General features: G+C 39.0%; 1 protein-coding gene across 2 annotated transcripts; it reads right to left on the bottom strand.

Annotated features, from left to right (window-relative positions):
• Positions 1 to 13,991: 13,991 nt before the first annotated feature.
• On the bottom strand, positions 13,992 to 19,158 carry LOC145044906 (shaggy-related protein kinase eta). 2 transcript variants are annotated; one of them, XM_078993256.1, is made up of 12 exons: positions 18,967 to 19,158; positions 17,912 to 18,004; positions 17,765 to 17,824; positions 17,405 to 17,677; positions 17,230 to 17,304; positions 17,052 to 17,108; positions 16,562 to 16,702; positions 16,436 to 16,486; positions 16,081 to 16,176; positions 15,926 to 16,009; positions 15,467 to 15,568; positions 13,992 to 14,592 (listed from the first exon to the last, which is right to left on the bottom strand). In XM_078993256.1, the coding sequence occupies exons 1-12, from the start codon at positions 18,979 to 18,981 to the stop codon at positions 14,485 to 14,487; spliced, it is 1,155 nt and encodes a 384-aa protein (XP_078849382.1). In that variant the 5' UTR covers positions 18,982 to 19,158; the 3' UTR covers positions 13,992 to 14,484. The 2 variants fall into 2 exon arrangements, with proteins under 2 accessions (XP_078849382.1, XP_078849388.1); XM_078993262.1 differs by lacking the exon at positions 18,967 to 19,158 and adding an exon at positions 18,695 to 18,918.
• Positions 19,159 to 24,108: the final 4,950 nt, after the last annotated feature.

The raw sequence follows: 24,108 nt of genomic DNA, 5'->3' as shown, positions 1-24,108 counted from the left end.
TCTTGAGGGCAAACACCACCGCCCCCAATTCCAGGTCGTGGGTGGGATATCTCGACTCTTGAGGCTTCAACTGCCTTGAAGCATACGCAATCACATGTCCCCTCTACATAAGCACCGCCCCCAAACCCGATATAGATGCATCACAGTACACCACAAAATCCTCCATCCCTTCCGGGAGTGCAAGCACCGGGGCCTCGCACAATTTCTGACGAAGGGTCTCGAATGAGGACTGCTGCTCCGGTCCCCACGAAAACGCAACACCCTTCCGGGTCATCCTAGTAAGTGGCACGACGATCTTGGAGAAATCCTTGATAAACCTTCGATAATAGCCGGCCAATCCCAGAAAACTCCTGATCTCAGTGGGCGATCTCGGCACCTCCCATCTCAACAATGCCTCAATCTTAGCCGGGTCGACCAATATCCCTTTCTGGTTAACAAGGTGCCCAAGGAACTGGACCTCTCGTAACCAGAAATCACACTTGGAGAATTTGGCATACAGCCTCTCCGATCTCAATACCCCAAGAATTTCCCTCAAATGCTCCTCATGCTGCTCCCTAGACCTCGAATATACCAAAATATCATCAATGAATACGATCACCGACCGACCCAGCATCAGCCGGCACACCCGGTTCATGAGATTCATGAACGCAACCGGGGCATTAGTGAGCCCAAAAGGCATCACCACAAACTCATAATGTCCATAACGAGTTTTGAAAGCAGTCTTTTGAATATCTTTATCCCGAACCCTCATCTGATGATAACCCGACCTCAAGTCTATCTTGGAAAACCAAGATGCCCCCTGCAACTGATCGAACAGATCGTTGATCCTAGGTAACGGATACCGGTTCTTAATCGTCAACTTGTTCAACTCCCGGTAATCGATACACATCCGGTGTGAACCATCCTTTTTCTTGACGAACAAAATCGGCGCTCCCTAAGGTGAGCTACTCGGTCGAATAAACCCTTCCCCAACAGCTCCTGAAGCTGCGAGGATAACTCCTGCATTTCCGGTGGAGCGAGATGATAAGGCGCCTTGGCGATGGGCGCTGCTCCTGGAACCAAATCGATATGGAACTCCACTTGCCTTTCCGGAGGCACACCTGGTAACTCTTCTGTAACGCTTGCAAATCCGGGCTAGTCAATTTAGAGGCAATAAGGGTCGAAAATGACTTTTTGACAAAAGATTATTTATAATAAATAATCTTAACCAAGTTTTAAAATATGTCTCAAGGTTTCCGTACATATAAAGAACACCGAAATCCAAGTTATAACGAAGAAGTTATGACCCGTTGAAGTTTCGCGACGGAACAGCACGATATCGGGAAGCGTAAATAGTGAATTTACGATAGAGCGAGATTTAGCCTTAGCGGTCTAAATGAAAGTCGTAGAATATGTTAAACTAATAACATCGATAAAAAGAACGCCCAAATCTGACTTCGTATGAAGAAGTTATGATTTTTCGAAGTTTCGGATTAGCAGTGTACAGCCTGAAATTCGAATATTAGATCGAGTGATTTTTAGCCGACACGACCTAAATGAGAATCAAAGATCTCGATAAGAGTAGCATAACGAGAAAAAGATGGGCGAAAACGGATGTCGGATGAAGAAGTTACGAGGATTTAACGGACCAATCCTGTCCCGACCCGTTAATAATATAAAATTTAAAATCGATTCAAAATTAGCCGACGGAGTCTAAACAAAAGTTGTAGAGTACTTTCCCACCTTCGCGTGGATATAAAGAACATCGAAAACGGAGCTCGTATACGGAAGTTACGAATTTTTAAAGTTGAAGCATGAAATTGCGAAGTCTGTTGCAAATCCGATGACGTGGCTTAATCCAGACCGTCGCTTGCTGAACACGGAGTCACTTCGGATGATGACACGTCGCCCTTTCTTACGCCCCGCGTCCGAAGTCTGTACGCCCCGCGTACCCCGCCTTACCTCTTCCGGTGTTGCGAGCCAGCTGGTGCGAAGCTGGCACCCTTATCCGAGCATTACGCCCAGCGTAACCTCGGTACGCCCAGCGTAACCGAGGCTGCTGGCGCCTATAAAAAGGGTCCGAACTCCTCCGAATTTCACACACCAATTCTCATTCTCTCTCTAGTTTCTTTCTCTCTCTAAGGTTCCAAACCATCTCTAAGGTCTAGGTGAACCTCTAGCACCTTAGGGAAGCCCTGAGGCTCCCGGAGTCCCGAGAAAAAGGGTCTTTCGGTTTTGAAACGCTGCTCCAATTAAAGTTCCGGTTTTCGATAAAATTCACTGTAAGTGAGCTACGCTTACGCAATTTTTAATATAGCTTTCGAATAATTATAGGAATGTTATTAGGTCCTTAAAATAATTATTTGGGCTATTATTTTGAGTTATATTGAGTATTATTAACGCTTAATAATACTCGGACTAATTAATTTGTCGCGGTTATCGTTAAACTAAACCCTAGTGGTATCGATACTAGGTTTTATCGAAGGAATATCGTTTTGAGAGTATCGAAGCGCTGCCCGAGTGCTGAGTCACCACCTAATCAAGTGAGTGCATAGTCCCTTTCATCTTACACATAGATATGATGTATTTTAATATAAATTACGTGTTGTGTGTGCATATTGTCTGTGTACTTGTTGTCTATGCTGGGTGAAAGATTTTTATACATGTTTTAAATGATTTAAACTGTATATGTATTTTATATCTACAAAATGTGTTGGGTAAAACATGGGTAGATGAAATAGTTGTTTTGTGATAACACGATGGGAGACATCAATGTTGTCAGTGATCCAGTCATCTAGTGGAGTATAGATGATGACCATGGGCGATACTAGACGGTCCGGTGGAACGCTAGTAAGCTCGTAACCTATAGGTGTTTTTGAACTAGGTGCTCATTAGGTATTTTGAACTGAGTGTGTTCACTACATATCTTTGAACTGAGTATGTTCACTAGGTATTTTGAACTAAGTGTGTTCACTAGTTACTTTTGAACTAAGTGTTTACCAGATGTTTCGGACTATGTGTTCACCAGATATATTCTATAAGTCGTGGCAATGATGGACTTTGTGCCGATTCCTTAGGATAATCCTTAGGAATGAATGAACGAGGATTCTTAGGGTAGATCCTTAAGAGTAAAGAAGATAATGGGGATGGGTAATTGGGTTTAATTGTTTGATGGTTTAAACATAATAATTATATTATTGTGGGTTGAAAACCCTATGTACTCACCAGGTTTCCCGACCTGACCCACTCAGTTTATTTATATCACAGGTGTTGAAACGAAGTCACTTTACACTGCGAGATTTAAAGAGATGTAGATCACTAGTGTAAATAAATGTAAGTTCTGTTTATGCTTATGTTTCTGTATTAACGATGACATCCCAAACGTTTTGAAATAAATAAAATACGTTTCTTCGAAAATGTTTTAATAACGTATTTATCATGTTTTTCTGGGAACAAATTCCGCAACATTTTTATTAAAAGAAGTACTCTGATTTTTATAAAGCATAAACAAAAAAAAATCGGTCTTTTCTGGCCGTGAAAATGGGGATGTCACATCTTCGGGGAACACATCCGAAAACTCGCATACTACAGGAACATCGTCAACCAAATTGGGCCTCCCCACGGCCACTCGAGTATCCATCACGTAGGCTATGAATCCATTGCAGCCCTGCTGCAAACTCTGCCTCCCCCTGGCAGCCAAACAAAACGCCGACCCACACCGGGTCCCCTCGCCATACACCGTAAGCACTCCCCCACTAGGGTCTCGAATAGTCACCAGTTGTCTCTCGCAGTCAATGACTGCCCCAAACTTACTCAACCAGTCCATGCCCACGATGATGCAGACATCCCCCATCGTTATAGGAACCAAGTCTATAGGGAATTTGACCCCAAAAATCTCGAGCACACATCCTCGAATCACGTCAGTGGCGTATACTGCTTTCTCATCCGCTATAGAAACTCGCAGGGGTCGACTTATCACCTCCCGATCAGTACCGATGTGCTGGCTAAAAGCCAACGATACAAAAGACCGACTCGCACCCGAGTCAAATAATACCAAAGCAGGTACAGAATTCACAAGAAAGGTACCTACGCATATCATAATATAAGCACAATATCTTAGCATAAAAGTAAATACACGAAAGAATACATACCAGCTACGACATCAGGCATCGCGCGGACCTCCTCCGCAGTCAACTGGAAAGCTCTTCCACGAGCCTTCGGAGCCTCGGCCTTCACTGGCCGAGTCTCGGTAACCCTGGCAGCAGGCGTAGAACCCTGGCGAAGCTGGGGGCACTCGGCCTTCCGGTGGCCGGTCTGGTTACAATGAAAGCAAACTATAAATCCCTTGGGGCAATCCCTAGCAATGTACCCCTCCTTGCCACACTTGTAGCAAGCACCCGATCGACATGCCCCCTCGTGACCCTTGCCGCACTTTCCGCAAGTGCGGCCCTTCTGACCTCCCGACCTCGAATCGGCAGACTTGGTCCGCTTGGCTGCCGGTTGAGACTGAGTTGGCCGCCGATCCACCCATTGAGACTCGGCCTCCTCCCTAGCCTGGGTCTCCAACTCGATCTCACGCTTCCTGGCATTCGCCTGAAGCTCAGCAAAAGTCTGGTATGACGAGTTCGATACGAACTCCCGGATATCCCTCCTCAGCACACCCAAATACCGGCTCATCTGAGCCTACTCCGTGGACACCTGCTCAGGGCAAAACATCACCCTCTCATGAAACTTCCGCGTGATCACCGTGATAGAATCATTACCCTACTTGAGGGTCAAGAACTCCTGAACCAACCGTTCCCTCTCCACCGGGGGAACGTACTCATCTCTGAACATAGCAGTAAACCTCTCCCAAGTCACGGCTGAAACCTCCACCAGAGTGAAGTTCGCCGTCATGAACTTCCGCCAATCCTTTGCTCCCAGGCGGAGCTGGTTCAAAGCGAACCGTACCCTCAGATGCTCCGGACATGAACAAGTGTAGAAGCATCCCTCGATATCAGCAATCCATCTCATCGCAGCGATCAGATCCAGCGTCCCGTCAAACTCGGGTGGCTTCGTGTTGCTGAACTCCCGAAACAGCAACGAGTCACCTCCCTGCGGTCTGGCAACAGCCACAGTTGCGGTAGCTGCAGTGGCTGCGGCCTCAGTCACCGCAGCGTACCGCTCATCAAAAGTCTCCATCAGTGTGGTCTTAATAAAACCAAACATTTCCGGAATTTCATCCCGGATCGCTGCAGCCACCTCCTCATGAATCATATAACGAAGCTCCTCGTCACTCACACTGCTCGTACCAGGTCTGTGGCGTGGTCCAACCATGATGCCTCTGAAATACAACATAGAAATATCAGAGACTCTATCAAGCATAATCGCACTCGATAACGCAACCCTACTCAGTTTCCGATACCCAGGGATTCTTACTTGGGTAGCCCACTAACCCGGTGTCTTCAGTAGTACGGGCCTAATACTACCAACTACACCGCATCAACATTCACCCCAAGTCCTCCTCCCCAAAACCCGGATCATGAGTACTCTATTCTTGCCATGCACTAGCTACCCACTCGCTCTCAAAGCACCTCATAGCAGCAGATTTCCCTAGACTAAAGCATCACAAATCAGGCCACTCTAGTCCTAATATGAATACCTAGTCTACTAGCATGCGTATCATATCATATCATATCTCATAACACATATTGTAAGAGTATTTTGGGGATTTTACCGTTCGGGCGCTGGCTGACAGTACACACTTCTTCTTCTTTGGTTGTTTCAAAATCTCTTATCAAATTTTTATTGATTTTATTAATTAAAAATTTCTCTAATCCCCGGTTTGAGTTGAGTTATGCCCGAAGGTGTACCCGAATCCCTCAAACCAAGGCTCTTATACCAACTTGTAACGACGTAAATTTTAAAACCAATTTTCCATCTTTGTAAACATCCAAAAACATCGATTAATATTTCAAATTCAAACGTAAACAATATTGTCACAGCAAAATACATCCCAAAGATCATAAAATAGTTTTCCCCCGACAATGTGTACGATCACGCCGGCGCCTTCCCACGGTCCTCGCTCGTACCTGAAACACATAACGCAACAACTGTAAGCATAAATGCTTAGTGAGTTCCCCAAAATACAACCTATGCACATACGCCTTTCCAGGCCCTGACCTTCCGGTCCATGTGTCTCAGGGGACTTCCGTCTCGACTGGGTAAACCTTCCGGTCCTACCCACGTCAACCTTACGGTCCACATCACAACGCCTTCCGGCCCATAACATAATGCCTTCCGGCCCAAATCAAACATATCATACATGGCACATATAACGAATAACTTATCACACATAATACATATATCTCATAACATATCCGACCTTCCGGTCACACAGTCAAACCCTTCCGGGTACAGTATAGTGAGAAGACTCACCTCGTGGAAAGTCTAAGATCTCGCGTCCTTGCTATTACCGAATCCCAACGACGACTCTACCTCGCCTAAACATAAAGATATCATTTAATACACAAAGACTTCCACCACTAAAACTTTACCCCTTATCATCATTCCTCAGAGGGTAAAAGACCATTTTACCCTTCCTTGACCTAAAGTCCTCATGTTGACCAAAACCCTAAAAGTCAACAAAAGTCAACCCTGAGAGTACGCGGGGCGTAGATCGCCAATCCCCTGGATCGGGGTCTCCACCCAGTACGTTGCGCGTACTGGAAGTTACGCCCAGCGTAACCATCAAAATCAGCCACTCTTCATTTCTGGTCTTAATCGGTTAAGCCATTACTCCAACTTCTAGATCCGACTCTTTTAGTGTGTCTAAACCCATAAAGTCGAGACCTTTAAGCCTTGGCATGGCTGTAAAGGCTCCAACATCACATAATAACATTCTATTCAAACTCAAGGACCTAGATCTCATGCATGGTGCAATATCCACATCCAAGATGTCATTTTTATGAGTCTACAACTCCAATAGATCAGAAATATGAAGTATCTAAGCTTATGGAGGCCATTTGCACAAAAAGTCTCCGCCTTTGGGACTTAAACCCTAGAAAATGATACCTTAAGCATATAACATGAACCAAGTGACAAGATCCGAACTTTTTACCTGATAATGAAGCTTTAACCCTTGCAAAGCTCAGATCTACACTTGAGCACCACTTCTAGCCTCTCCAATAAGCTCTTATTCTCCTTTGCAACCTTGGAATGGCACCACCAAGCTTAGAATGCACACACAAAGGCTTAAGAACGAAGGCACACACTATTTAGGGTTCCACTCTGAGGGATGGTGGCTGAGAAGTCCAGCCACACATTCCTTTTATAGCCCTCCAAAGAGATTAGGGTTTTTAGATCTGGGCAAGTTACGCCATGCGTAACCTTGGGTACGCCCAACGTACCTGAGGGGAAACGCATCCAACTGAGGCGCGCGAGTACGCGCAGCGTACACCTTGTACGCCCAGCGTACTCGCCTACCATGAAAACCCTAAATTAACAACTTAACCAAGATGCAAGGCCAAAAGAAGAATACCTGGATTTCAAGCTGTTACAGAACTTGTCGAGTCCGTCTTCATATGGTTGGGACATTACCTTGAACTCGCGGAGTTCCTCCTTGAACTCATCAAATCCTTCGATCTTCATGTACATAACAAAACCCTAACAGGTTGATCGTTCCTTCCACTCAACCAAAGACCATTACCAGAAGACATTCGGGGGGAAATGCGACCCGACTCATTAAGTCACCCAAGCGACTCGTCGAGTCTTTCTTTGTTCAAAACTATTCAGTCGATTATAATGAGTCTTAATGTATCAAAATCATATATCTAACCTCCAAAGGTCCATTTTATATGTAAAGTTCCAATCTTGACGTCCATGCATGGGGTTTTTGTCTCAAAAACCCATAAAAAGAGGTATATAAGAAGCATGGGGCTCCCATGGCCATAAAGTTGGCACCTTTATGCCATGGGAACCCTCAATGGTTCCAGATCTGAAGTGTAACTCCAAACACACTCACAAAATCCAATTATAACTCCACAAACTTATAAAAATGGTAGAAAATATCCCCAAAACAAGATCTAAGAGATATATGGTCAAGGTTCAAGATTTTTACCTTGAATGAACTAAGAATGAAGCAAAACCTCTGGATCTACTTGCTTCCACTTGAATTCCTAAGCTTCCTTCTTCTCTTCTAACTTCAAATGCACACAAAAGTCACCAAAAAGCTCAAGAACACTCAAAAGAGGCTTAGGGTTCGAGTTAGGGTTTTCTCTAGGTTAGGAAGAACAATGGAGGATGGTTTGGGGCGTTATAATTTGTTTAAATAGGATGCAAACCCTAAATATTAGGGTTTCAACCAGATAGTCCTACTCGTCGAGTCGGTCTCCCGACTCGTCGAGTAGGTCACTTATCGTACTGATCCAAAGTCGAGTCTACTCGACGAGTTGGACCTCCAACTCACCGAGTCCCAAAGCAAAACATGAGTTTACTTTAATTAAAATACGTACCAGGAACTGGATGTTACAAATCTCCCCCACTTATTTTAGATTTCATCCTCGAAGTATGCTGCTGAATCCAGAAAAAGATCGGGGTAGTGTTCCCTCATCTCATCCTCAGGCTCCCAAGTCCATTCTAAGCCCTTTGTGGTGCTGTCATCACACCTTCACCAATTACATCCTCTTATTCCTCAGATCCTTCGACTTCCTGTCGAGGATCGCCACTGGCCACTCGATGTAGTTCAGGCTGTCATCCACCTGAACATCCTCCAACGGCATCACTGCCGAGTCGTCCACTAGGCACTTCCGTAAGTGGGAAACGTGAAAACTATTGTGAATCTGACTGAGTTCGCCTGGCAAGTCCAGCCTATATGCCACCTTACCCACCCGAGTTACAATACTGAAAGGTCCAATGTACCCGAGGCCCAACTTACCCCACTTCCTGAATCGAATGACGCCTTTCTAGGGCGACACCTTCATGAGCACCATATCCCCGACCTGGAACTCTAGGTCTGAACGAAGCTTGTCGGCATAACTTTTCTGCCGACTCTGAGTAGCCTGCTCCACACCTACTGGATCCTCTTTGTAGTCTTGAGTACCACTTCGGTACTCTCCATGACCCTCTAGCCAACCTCACCCCACCATATTTGGGTACTACATTTCCTCCCGTACAACATCTGACGGTCGATACTCACATGATAGCTATTATTATAGGAAAACTCGGCCAAAGGAAGGTAAGTATCCCAACTACCTCCAAAGTCTAAAACACACGCCCACAACATATCCTCTAGAGTTTGGATGGTTCGCTCACTCTGACCATCCATCTGCAGGTGAAAAGTGGTGCTAAAGTGCAAACGAGTACCCACCTCATTGTGAAACTTCTTCCAGAATCTGGAAGTGAACCGCACATCTCTATCGGAAATCACCGAAACTGGTACCCCGTGCCGAGCCAACACTTCTTTGATATAGATGTCGTCCAACTTTTCGGCCAAAATGCTCTCCTGAATTGGAATGAAATGGGCACTCTTGGTCAACCGATCCACGATGAACCAAATCGAATCCACTCCCCGTGCGGTCCTGGGAAGCTTCATGATGAAATCCATAGTGATATATTCCCATTTCCATAGCGGAATATCCAATGGTTGGGTCTTGTCGTGAGGCCTCTGGTGCTCGGTCTTGAACTTCCTACAGATCAGGCATCTCTCAACGAACCAAGCTACATCCCTCTTCATGCAGGGCCACCAATAATCAAGACGAAGATCCCTGTACATCTTCGTCACTCCGAGATGGATAGAAAACCTGGATTTGTGGGCCTCCTCCATCAATACCTGGCGCACACCTCCACAATATGGGACCCCACACCCTACGGTGTATAGTCAACAATCCATGACTGTCATAATCGAAGGAGGAAACTTGACCCACAATACGCTCACTCTTGCGATGTTCCTCCTTCATAGCCTCTTGTTGGGCCTCTCGAATCTGATCCAACAACGGAGTCACCACGGTCATCCTCATGCAGATATCTCTGGTCTGTGCTGCCTTGCGGCTAAGTGTACCGGCCACGACATTGGACTTCCCTGAGTGGTAGAAGATCTCACAATTGTAATCCTTCACAACATCAAGCCATCGACGCTGTCTCATATTCAGATTCGACTAATCCATAAGGTACCTCAAACTCTGATGGTCTATGTAAATGGTACAACGGACCCCATAAAGGTAATGACGCCAAATCTTGAGGGCAAAAACAACTACCCCCAACTCTAAATCATGCGTCGGATAGTTCGCCTCATGAGGCTTCAGCTATCTCGACGCGTAGGCGATAATATGCCCCCTTTGCATTAATACCACGCCCAGTCCCAATACATTTAAGCATATTATCATGTTTGTTTTTTGTTTTAGTAATAACAATATTGTAAAGTTTTATCAAAATTATAAATTTGATAATAGAAAAATATTTCAGAATTATTATATTTTCGTATTCTTTGAAAATTTTCTCCCTTATAAAAAATAACAAGACACTAATTTACATCTTAAATTTTTATACGAAAAACTAAATGTGTATGTGTGTGTGTGTGTATACACACACACACACACACACACACACACACACATATATATATATATATATATATATATATATATATGTGTGTGTGTGTGTGTGTGTTTATGTGTGCAAATATGTGTATATATTTTCACAACCTGTTTATCATTCATTTCTTCGTTAGACATGGCAGAAAAGAGAAATAGAGCTAGTTGGCCTTCGAATTTTGTGAACAAAACTTTTCTTGATGCATGTATCCAAGAACAAACAAGTAACGGTAAAGAGGGTAGTGGTCTCAAATGTACCTCATGAAATATAATAGCTGAAAAACTAAAAAAAAATAAATAAATAAATAAAACACGACTTTGTTGTTGAGAAAAAACAAATGAAATATCTTTATGATTACTTGAAAAGCAAGTATGCAGTTTGGTTGAAATTAAAAAACAAAACTGGAAATCTCTATAATCCTGTCACAAACACGTTTCAAATGACGGATGAAGAGTGGAAAGCAGAGGCAAAGGTAAAATTTTAATTTAAAACACATTATTATTTTTTAAAAATTTTAATAATAAAATCATTTTTTTCAAACAATTGAACAAGATGGTTGAGAAATTAAGAAATGCACCCCTCCTTTACCCTGTTCTATGCATCCACTTGTTTGACGGTGCGACCTCGACCGATGCTGCTAGTTGGGGACCATCTTCCACACTCCCTCATCCTGCAAAAGTCTTTACTACACAAGATTATGATGATATTGAGATGGTAGATACACCACCTCAAACGGATATCCCAGCCTTCGCTTCAACAGTACCCCTACCTACAAGTGCATCACATGCAAGTGGAGATTCGTCTGCTAGGTCCAAAAATACAAGAGGAAAAAGAAATGCACCCACGAACACACTGGATGATGACATAAGATAGGTTGGCAAGGAAATTATGAAAGCGATTCAGGCGTTTGCGCAAACTAATAATCTTGACAATGAGATGGATGAATGTATTGAAAAATTGAAAGGCTTGGAGTGGGGAAATTCTGATCCGAAATACATCACTGCTCTTATGTTATTTGCTGAAAATCCTGGTAACAGGAAAATTTGGTTACGCCTCGAGTCTTCGACTTGTGAGTTGTGGGTGACAAGTGCGGGAAAGAATTTTGGATTACTTGGTTGACTTTAGTACGATTTTAGGATATTTTTGGCTTTATGCTTTATGAATTTATATTATGGTACATGTTATGGATTTTTATGTGTAGGTTTGTTATGTGTTATGTTTAGGATTTTTAAGTTTAGGTTTTTTATGTGTTATGCTTAGGATTGTTATTTGGCATTGATTTTTATGTTATGGAGTTATATGTTATGCATTGTAATGTTATTGATTAATGTTATGGTTTTTGTTATAAAACTTATGTGATTTATATTTAACGTTTAACAAGTTACACATGGACAAGGATGGTGCGATTTTAGGTTTCCTTATACTCTCATGATATTGGTTGATGTTGGTTCGAAAAAGGAAAAATAGAATTGGAAGAATAAAAGCTAACGAATTGGAAGAAACCGGGCATTCATATACAGAAGATTTGATACACGGGTGTCCTATACAATGTTACGATATGATGCGTCTTTCACAAGATGCATTTGTAGTATTATGAAATCATTTTACTCAAAGAAATTGGTTGCAAGGTAGTAGGACAATAAGCATTGAAGAGAAGATGGTTATATTTTTACATTTATAGGACATAATGAACGTTTTCGAGCCGTTAAATAAAGGTTTCACCACTCCATACAAATGATCCATCAATGTTTTCACGAAGTGCTAAAAGCAATGATGTGTTTTGCAAGAGAAATTATTGCACCAACATCTTCTAATACAACAAGAAATACCTATGAACAACATAGACTGCTAAAAAACATATTTCCTGGAGCATTATGTGCACTAGATGGAGCACTTGTACATACAGTTGTGCCCGTTGATGAACAAATTCGCTATAGGGGAAGAGGAAAACGTGAATGTTATCAAAATGTAATAGAAATTTGTGATTTTGATATGATATTCACCTTTATATGGGCTGGATGGGAGGGCATAACACATGATTCTAAAGTTTTGAAAGAAGTTGCATTTAATCCGACTTCTGGATTTCCATTCCCTCCACCAGGTTTGTAATTTTTCTATAAGTTTCATTATCTATGTTATTAATATGATAAATTTGTCAACCATCTGCAGATAAATATTACTTTTGTGATGTCGCATACACCAACACCCATGGATTTATGGCTCCTTACCGCAATACTAGGTATTGGTTAGCCGATTTTCGATGAAACAGAGCTTTAAATAAGGATGAAAGGTTCGATCATGCTCATGCATAACTTAGAAATATCATTGAACGTGCTTATGGTGTATTGAATGCGAGATTTCCAGTTTTAAAACGTATGGCTCCTTATCCTTTTCCAGTGCAAAGAGACATAGTCATTGCTTGTGTTGCGGTCCATAATTTTATAAGGAAATACGATATTCAATATGGTTACTCCTAATTTGGGGGGTGGAGGAAGTGACGGCCAAAACATATAAGGCATAGAATGGGGTTCAAAAGTCGTAGACTATATGATTACTTTGCGTGACCATATTGCTAATCAGTTACTTTCAAATGGTTCACGTTAAATGTACTTTTTTATTATATATGACAATGTGTATTTGGATTTTGTATTACACTTTCTATTTGGATTTTAAATGATGTATGTTTAATTTGGATTTTATGTGATAATTTTTATTTTTATAATTATTTTATTCAACACAAGGGACAACAACATAAGGATAATATGGGTATTTTTATCATTCAGCACAATCAGTCAGATAAATAATCAAACAACATAAACTCAGTCAAATGTGGATTCAATCAGCATTTCTAACACAGTCAGCTTCTAACTCAGTCAGCTCTAACCCAATCAGCAACTATCAAACGAACTCTTACTCGGATTTCTATGGATTTGTTTTGAAAACAATATTTGTCTATCTTATGGTTTTATGAAAATGTTTTTTAAAAATCAAAAATTGTCATGATTTTTGAGATGTTACAATTTTTGGAAGATTACATATTTTCAGCAGAGAGCGTTGAAAGGATTTTTGTAAGCTGAAAATGTAAAAGTGAGGGTTATTTGAAAATTTAAGGCATATCCAGTAACGGCCAATGGGCTAAAATCCAACCCGAAGGCTACAAATCGCAAAGAGAACGCACAAAATTGCAGGTGTGGTTAATCATCTACTATTTGAGTAGCTAATTCCGAAAAAAAATAAACAAATAAATAAATAAAAACTATTTTTAAGTTATTTGTCTAATTTTGCAACGGACTTACATTTCCCAAAACTTATATATTTTATTGCTTTAACGTGAAACTTGCGTAGCTTCAAATAGCATATGATTGAGGAAATATAATTACATTACAATTAGGGGGCAAATTGGTAAATAAATAAAAAGTGAAGTGCATTGCTATTATCTATAGTAACATTCAAGACGATAATAAACTACCATTGGAAATCCGAACAAGAATTACAAAACACTCTATCATTTACACAACCAAGTTATAAACATAACATCTACCAAATTACACATGTAAAGCAAAGGAAAGAAAAAAAAAAAAAAAAAAAAAAAAAAAAAAAACACAAGTCATTACTTACTAAAAAGCTACACAACATCTCATCATCACATATCCCTGAATTCTTTTCAAGTATAAAAAACCCTTCAACAGCCACCCAAAAACTTCACTCTTCCTTGTATTTTCGGGTCTTTCCTTTCCTTGTACACTTGCATTTACGACGTAGTGGTTGAGCCTTTCATACTATATAAAAAAAATACACAAACGGTCCTCCTTTCTTTTGTCCTGGCAAACTTAAGTTTGTGAAAGAAGATATGATGCGGTTTCATGTGAACCCAACCCTCTCTGTGAATTTTGGTTAAAATTCCACAATCCACAACAGATCTCCTTTGTATATATATTATGTTCTGACACCCACAGTGACAGGTGGTATAATTTGTAGACCGATTTGCCTCTTGACGTGATCAGGAATTAGCCTGTTCACTAACTCGGGAGATGCTGCAGATAGCTGGATCATAAATAAATAAATATACAATTTAGTAATAGTTACAACCAAAACCCTAAAACTAATCTTCACCTCCATCGTGAAAATGTTCACGTTGTCCAAGCAATGGACCAAAGATGCAACAAATCAAACATTCGGATGAAAACCATAACTTTTGATATACCCAAGGGATGAAAGTTGTAATTTACTACTCTGATATAACTGATGGAAAATATAAAAGTGGAAGGAAGCAAAAGGGTAATTTTTAAGGATTTAACGAGCAAAATTGTAATTTACTCTTTTATAGACAAATTTAAAGGTGGTCCAAAAGGTGGAGGGTCATCAACTTAAGTTTGGGGTAAAGTGAAACACTTTATCCAAAAGTTGGTTTCTGAAGAGGAAAGTTGCAATTAATTAAGACAACTTAATAAGGAAGTGCACCACCATTAATATTTTAGTAATCTTGATTGATAATTCATCATCATGGCATTTCAGGAAATTTAACACCGTCCATATGTTAATTTAAAGGGCTACATTACATGCAAGAAATAGCAACGACTTTCTTTAATTGTTTATGATAGTGATTACAATGTTGTACTTGTAATTTTGTATTTATTAAGTATTTTACTTACCCAATTCTAGCAGTGAAAATTGGTTTGTATTGGATGAAGATGAAAGATAATAATTGGGTAGATTTTTCAAAGTACAATAATGTTGTAGTAATGTAATAGAAACAAAATAAACAAATAAATGGATCCTACATTGTTGTTTCTTGCATCTACATCAAAACACATGAAGATGAAGCCACGCTTTCTAGGGCTAGTTTCAATTATGAATATGAGAAAGGCATTGCAGAAAAATATATAATGAATGGTTTAAATATGTAGTGTTTGTTTACCTCTTGTTTGAAGTTGAATAGAGGTGGTAATTGTCGACCATTTGGTAGGCGAGCATTAGGTTGCCGAATCTCATCAAAGAAAGGATGTGCTATTGCTTCAAGCTGTGATGTTTTGTGTCATAAGATACTTGGTAAGAAAAAGGAGCACCAAATGTATCATAAGTGCAACAACTAGCAACCTACTCTTATTTATAGCATCCCACTTTCATCTTTTCCTATTTATAGCAATATTGGTTGGTCTTACTCTTACAAACACAGCAATAATTAGGTAGATTTTTCAAACTAGAATGTCCTAACCAAAAACTATAAGAGCATATCCACAATGGAAGCTTTCTCTTAGTCTTTCTTACTAGTAGGACATTATTATACTTTGAAATCATATTCATAGCACTGAAAAACTGCTTTTGTATATGCATTACAATGTTGTAATAGGAAGAAATGAGTAAAACTCAAACTCACAGCATTGCAACGAAGACTTGGAGAGTACTGAAGGAGCCTTGAAGCAAGATCAATGGCTTCCGGAGGCATCCGTTTATGAAATACCTGAAAAACAACACAAATGGCCGATTAGATACCAAAAAATGTCAGTATTTTAATTATCATTCATACGCTACCTTGTGCCAAGGGTGTGCCTTTACTTGAGGAAACCTAAAATCAGTGTAGTTGGGATTCATACATCGAAGTTCTTCTCGAGTTGGCGTCCCCAGAACCTGATATTTCAATACTTTAATTTCTAACAAACCATAAACATATATGAATATGATACATAAAACATTACATGGTAGAAATAAAAATGCTACAAATAGCAACGTCCTTTTATTCATTTTGTTTCTACTTTGAATGTCATCCAAGACCAAAACAAAGCTATACAATTTTTTAAAGTACATGTATGTCTTGATAAGAAAAAGATTAATATGTTGTAGCAGATCATAGAATAAATAAACCAAAGTATGTTGCTACAAAACATACCTTAATAATCTCCACAAGCTGATCCACTGCATTTTCTCCAGGAAATAGTGGCTACAAGAACCAAAAAAAAAAATCAATAAAACTTTTAAACAACAATTTCAACTGCTAAGCTAAAGCTAAGCTAACCTGCCCCAAAAGAAGCTCAGCAAGAATGCAACCAGCCGACCATATATCAATCGAAGTTGTATACTCAGTAGCACCAAAGATAAGTTCTGGGGCCCGATAAAAACGAGAACAAATATATGATATATTTGCTTCTCCCCTCACCTGACACCAAAAATAACTACTTAATACATGAATTACACAAAGGCTGCAAATAAATAACCCAATCATATATTTTAAAACTTCAATATTACCAAAATTATATATATAGACTTTAAAACTTACAAACCACAAAAAACACTGCTACATATATTTTATCAACTCAAAGACCTGTGCAGTTTCTTCTTTTACTTAAATGGAGCCACGAATTAATCAGGTAAACTAAATATAGGTGTGATTTTTCCTTTTTCGTTAAATGTATTGTCATCCTTAATTTCAAAAACACCATTTAATTTATCTGCACAACATTTAATCCCCAACAACTGTGGGCTATCAAGAAGTAAACATAACGTACTAGCATTTTTGCGCTTCCAAAGTCACAGATCTTGACTTGGTGAGTAAGAGGATCAACCTATTATTGAAAAGAAGTAGTAAAACAAATCAGAACTAAAATCAAAGACCCGAAAAAGTAAGAATATATATATATATATATATATATATATATATATATTCACAAACACACACACACACACCAGGACATTTTGAGGCTTCAAGTCCCTGTGGCATGCTCCAGCAACCATATGCATGTATGCTAGGCCCCTAAATATCTGAAATGCCACTCACAATCACATGTTGGTTAATTTTTTATAATAAACCAAAAGTATAAGAAAAAAAAATCCATTTGGATTGTGGATGAAACTAACTAACTTGATATGTGTATAGTTTGACATAAATGAGAGGCATCCTTTGACGAGCATCACTGTGATGCTTTAAAACCCGAAAAATTGTCTCTGGGACATATTCCATCACCAGATTGAGAAAAAGTTCATCTTTGCTTGTAGTTGAATAGAAACAATGCTTCAAAGAAACCACATTTGGATGATCCATTGTTCTCATCAACTGCAACTCACGATTCTTGTATCTTTTGTCTTGTAAAACCTTTTTTATAGCCACAGTTTCCCCCGTTTCTATACATTTTGCCTGCAGTTTCAGTGAAAAAAGATGGCATGTAATTAATTGACTATTATTATTATTATTATATTATTTTCAGTGATATGAATTACATACCTGGAAAACAATTCCAAATGATCCAGCCCCTACCACACGCTCTGCCATGTAACTCACAGTCTGCATCACACAACACCCAAAAATAAAATAAATGGCAGTGAAAAGTTTATTTATTTAACAAAAAAAAAACAATTATTTTCTCTATACCTGTTTTGGTTCTCCATTCTTGCCTCCGATTGTAGTGGATATGATGTGACCAGTTTCAGCTCCATTTCCATCAACAACCTGTGCCGACATTTCCTGCACCATTTAATTTATCAATCAAAATATGAAAATATGCAATTTTATCTTTTTGTTTTTATCATCATAACTGTATCACATATTTAAATGATATGGATAATTGGATATGGAATGGAACCATATTTATCCACCAAAGCAAAAGAAAACCATATCAATAACATATTGTTACAAATGTATTTTAAGGCTGTTTGTTGTATGAAAATAATGTCACAACAACATGGACCTTGACTTGCTGTCTATAGAGGACTGTTGTGGTATTATTTTCACACAATAAATAAACTTAAAAGCATTTAACATTATGTAACTCAAATATACTATCAATTTAACTGATAAACACAGTAATTTCCAGAGTTTCAGAAACAGACTGAATGTCCTTCAGACCGAGTCAAACTAGGAAGTCTTGCATCATCAATAGTATTTAGGAAAACAGACAACTGAATAATAAGATACTTACACAAAACTAATGATTTTAAATAACGTAGAAAGAAAGCACAATATCAGATCAGCTTAACGAAAATCAAAAAATGTAACCAGACTATTAGAGGCATAATCAAAGATGTAGTTGAAACTCATGCGATAAACTTCAAAAGTCATAAAAGGCCGATAGATTAAATCCGAATAATACCGCATTCATCTAACAAAATTCAACTAGATCAACACAAAACAAATATAAATCGCAGTATCAGAGACCTTCAAACCCTAGTCCACTTGATGTTAGCAGCTGCAAAAGTTTTGCATCTATATTAACAAAACTACCCCCAATCTTGCCCTAATTTAACATGATAAACTCCAAATTTCCAGAATAAGTAACCTGGTTCTTTATACTAGTAAACAAGAGGGTTTTCTTTCTTCATATCCTTAAATTTTCTCAAAATCGGAGTAACAAGGAGAATCATAACTTTAGAACAGATCGTAGCAAAAATAGAACAATTTCCGGCAAAAACACAGAAAGATGTTGATACCTTATCATCAGCCATTTCTCTGTTCAGACGATCGATATGGTAAAGAAATATTTTCCTTTTTTTTAATTATCTAGCTCATAATTGGTATGAAGAGGGAGAGAGAAAGAGAGAGGCCCCATTAGACAAACAGCTCCATGTGATTACAGCTCGTCTCTCATTTGCTGTGTCTTGAGGTGATGAGAGAGAAAGAGAGTGACGAAGAATATTTCTAGGTCCCCTCGTTAGGTTTTATTACACCTTAAAATTACTAAAATACCCTTTGTTTTATATATGATTATTATTAAAAGACTATTAATAAAATATTTTGCTGTTAATCGCAATACAGTCGTTAATTTTATACAGAATTTTGATTTTAACATTGTTTTATTTTTTTATAATTAAGAAACGGTTTTAAAAAAAAGATTAATTAAGACACTAAGTTTCAAAAAAGAGTAATGTTAATGCTATATTTTCCAATTTGTTGTGATGTTGACCATTTGACTAATCAATCATATTGTGAACCGACGTGGTATTATGACATGTCGGTCTTTGATGATGTGACACTCACGTAGAATGATGAATGGTTTTTTGGTGACGTCACTTTCTAGATATCAAAAATGAAAAATAAAATAAATTTGTGACTTAATTGAAAAAGAAACACAATGTCAAAATTAAACTTTTCTCAAAACGTAGTGTTTTTTGGCAATTTTCCCTCGTGCATGTACCAAAATGCATGTTTGGCCTCTATTTTCAAAAAATAACTTGAATCGTCCATGGGTTTGTTTTTTCTTGCACACTTCATCTCTGAAAGATGATTTTGTTGTGAACTTAGTCTGTGCTAAATTTTAAATGACCATAATACCCTTATGATTTGTATTTTTCAATTAATTTAATGTCTATTTTATGATTTTCAATTAAAAATAATAATAAATGTCCCCTCCCCTTTACTTGCCCCAATCCATCACTTTGTTAGCGATCAGAGGGAAAAACACAAACACACATACGTATACAGTCACAGACGACCCTCCGACGAACTTTCCTCACCCTTTTTCATTATGTTAGGTTAACAACGATTGGAAAAGAAAGCATTAAAATGTGGAAGGTGTGGGTGTGTTTGTCAATAGGGGAGGTTTGATAGTTATCGGAGTGCAGATCCGTCTCCGATCTCCTTCACCTTCATTTGAGATGTCGCAAGAAAGATGAAGAATGACTGTGAAACTACCATCCTTTCTATTTCCAAATTGTTGCCCTGAAACCACCACCATTTTGATTTTTGAATCTATAGGGGGGGGGGGGTCATCTGTGGTGGAGCTGAGAAAGAGAGCTATGGATTCATCTTCAAATGTTGGTGTTGCAGGTGTACCGAAAAATCTAGGTGGTCCGTCGCTGCACCAAACCAAACCCTAGTCGCCTCTGGTTTTTCTGACGAGATGGTAATGGATTGTTTTTCCATCGGTGTACAATCCCCACCCCACCTATCGATTTCTATAAGTCGATTTCATTATATTTCCTTTCAAGATTTGGTGTATAGGTGTGTTATCTACTAATCAATGTTGATTGGTGGCGATCTTTGAAGGGATTGTGTGCGATTGGTGGCGATCTTTGAAGTATGGGTAAGGAGGCAGTGATGTCATCATTGATGTTTGTTTAAGAACAAGAAGCAAAGAAGAGAGATATAACGATAGGTGGTTGTGGGTAAACCTGTGGAATAAGGTAGGTACAAGGTTTTCAGATTATGGTTTGGTTGGAGGAGTTGGCAGTGATAAGTGGTGGTGGGTAATTTGTGGAAAATTTGAAGTTAGGGAACTGGAAGGGTACGGGTGGGGATATTTGATTAATTTCTTTTTTTAATTTTAATATTGATAAAGAAATAAAAGAAAATGAAAAAATAAATTATTAAGGGTAAAATAGTCATTTTTTGTTTATAGGGACTAAGCGTGCAAGAAGAAACAAACTCAGGGATGATGTAAGTTAATTTTTGAAAATAAAGACTAAACATGTGTTTTGGAACATGCACGAGGGATTAATAGTGTGGTTTACCCTTTCCTTTATTATAACACAGTAATTAGGACTTGTTGGAGGGTTGGAGACCATTTTTGGGCAAACTTTTTGAGCAAAACAACATAAAAAATTTGGCATCTACACACGTTGTGCTATAATTAGTTTGCTATTAGTGTGCATTGCATTCTCCATCTCATGAATTTTCCTTGACAAATTCCTTGACCACGATCCTTTGATATCAAGAAGCTCGTAAATATTCTACCTTATTCCAGGTACCTGATAAACTGATATTTCACGCAGGTGCATACTGGTCAATAGACTAGTTATTGTAGAAGTTGGACCATCTGGTCTTACAGTTGGTGCAGGGCTTAAGCAAAAAGGGTTGCCCTTTGTGATCATTGATCGTACCAACTGAATTGCGTCTCTTTGGCAAAACATCTAAAACTCCATCTCCCAAAGCAATTCGTCTAAAAGTTCTTGATACATATCACTTTCGCTCTTAACTTAAAAACTAAGAAATAACCCTAATCAACTGTCGTACTTAATGCACATAGCCAACAACTTGGGTTAACCTGCATGAGCCCCATTGTTGGTGGTTAATGAATATGATCACTGTAAAATATGAATGAAACATTTTTTAAACTCTAAAGGAAAAGGTAAAGAGTTTTAGAGATTTGTTACTAAAAGACCTCATGCTCCAGTTAGAACCATAAGTTAAGATGACGTTGCTCGGATTCTAGGTCAAGGTATTGTTAGAGAAGCTCAATTAACTGCTCTTGATATCGAGAAGATGTAGGTCCACAATATTTCATTCTAATAAATGCTCTTTAGCATTCATCCTCATCTTTTTAAGCAAATCGAGTTATGTAAAAGTGAAAAATAAAGTTAGGATACACTTCAGACTTGTTAGAAGATTCAAAAAAACATCAAAGACAAATGATTGACCTCTGTTGTTAATAACTATAACGCTACTTTCAAATCGATTCATCTTATTGTCAACAATCTTATTGCCCATGGTGTCTCAAGAAATCCCATTGAGCACGACCTCAAGTTCCTTAACAACCTTGGAAAAAGGTTGGTGTAATGTGAAATCTTGTTTACCAAGTAATAGTTCTTTGAAAAGGTTGACACTTTTTCAAATATTTGATGAAATTCAAGGACATAAATCCAATGTGGAACAAACTCTGATAGAGATATCTGGTAGACCTCTTGCTCTTGTTAGTACAACAAGTTACAAGTCATATGGCAATATCCCAATAGAGCCACACGTTCAAGAGTTAAAGGTTCCGACTCTAGAGAAATCTTTTGGATTAACCCTGAAGTCGAAACTGAGGAACAATCATTTCAAAATGAGTTTTATCTTCTTACCGTGAAGTATAACTATCGGCGTAATCCAAATCCTAACAACAAAAATTTGAAGTCGTTTCAAAACCCATACCAAAACAAGAATTACCAACAAATATACCAACCTCCTCACCAAACAAACCATCAAACCTATCACAACCGCTCTGATAATCATCAAAATCATCCACAAAACCACCCTAATCATCCAATAAACCCTTCTTCGACTCCTCAAAGCCATCCGACACCATCTATTGTAAAACCTGAAATAATCTATCACAAGTGTGGTCTCGAAAATCATGTTGCTCATGCATGTCAATCTGAAGACAAGCCAAACTGAAGATCAAGGACTCAACTTACTATGAAAAAAAGTAAAAGAGTTAGTTGAGAGTAAAAAAAAAAAAACCTTTGTTCTTATTGTCTCAAAATGTATATTGGTATTGGTCCTCTAAGGATGAGAAATAGAGTAATGGTGTAACATCCGTCACTTGAGGTAATAATTATTTTTAAATATTTGTAATTTATTTGTTGGGCTATGGAATAAGTAATGGATTATTGAGTGGACTTTAGCAAGTGGGCCAATAGGATGAGGCTAGCCGAAGACGTACATTTGGCGTAAGTTTGGCGTACGCGGGGCATAGTGTAACGTTGGATGCGGGGGGCGGAGGTGCGTATGTGTAGCATACCAAGGTGTACGCGCAGCGTACGCAAGCAGACTTAAAATCCTAATTTTTAGGGTTTAATCCATATAAATACAACATTATAACTCAAACCCTAGCCTCCTTCCAACCTCTCAACCTCAGAAACCCTAGATAGCCTCTCATTCTTCATCCTTGTGTGTTTTTGGCTTTGTGAGGTTCATTGTGGTATTTAGAAGCTTAAAGGAGAAAGAAGAAGTTGAAGAAGAAGAACTTAAGGAGCTTGAGCTCAAGGATCTGAGATAACATCGCTATTTGGCACTCATTTGAGGTAAAAAGCTGTCAACTTGCCTCATGAATGCTTAGATCTATGTTAATGGAGTTTTGGGCCTTTTAGGTCCCAATAATGGATTTTTATTGATCAACTTTGTATCTAGGATTAGGTTGCCACCCTTAGTGTTATATGAGTCCCATTAGCAATAAAGTTTTGATATTTAAGGTTCTTTTGTGACCATGCATGAGTTCCAGTCATTTCCATGGAATTTAGTTGCTATGTTCCAAGTTTGGGTCCATTTGGTGGGTTGCAAGCCACCAAGTAATCGAATTTATGAGTTAAGACGTGTTAATGGACTCAGATCTGTAATTTGGGCTAAATGTCTTAAGGGATTAAGTACTTTTGAGGAATATGGCTTAACAGGGTAGTACGATAGGAGTACAAGCCAATACGTGCATCGTACAAGCCATGCAGCTTGTACGCTTAGCTTACAAGGGAGTACGTCCTGCGTAATCACTGATTTGGGCTTCATGTCATTCGGGCCTCGGTTTGGGCCAAACTTTGGACTTCTTAGCTTTTAGGCCTAGAGTTAGTTATTAGGCCAAGGACATATTTGGGCTTAGGAAAAAGCCCATTTGTGAAGTTGTGCCCAATTTGGAAAATTGGGCCTTTAGTGGGCCATTGTGGTCTTGGAAAGATTAGATGGAATTGGGCCTTAGATATGGTCCAAATTAAACCAAGGGGTAAAATGGTCATTTTACCCTAAGAAGGATTATGGTATTTTGACTAAGTATTGTTGTGATAATGATAGCTAGGGAGTCGTTAGAGCAACCGTTAGAGATTCCTTACCGTGAGATTTTTGCATTCAGATTTGCAAGGTGAGTTTCCTCCTGTATGAATGGGTCGAAG

This window comes from Lactuca saligna, chromosome 1, assembly GCF_052625555.1.
Source record: "Lactuca saligna cultivar CGN05327 chromosome 1, ASM5262555v1, whole genome shotgun sequence".
In the NCBI taxonomy this organism is placed as follows: Eukaryota; Viridiplantae; Streptophyta; class Magnoliopsida; order Asterales; family Asteraceae; genus Lactuca; species Lactuca saligna.
The sequence above is the reverse complement of the archived record's forward strand: the minus strand, read 5'-3'. Positions and strand labels throughout refer to the sequence as shown.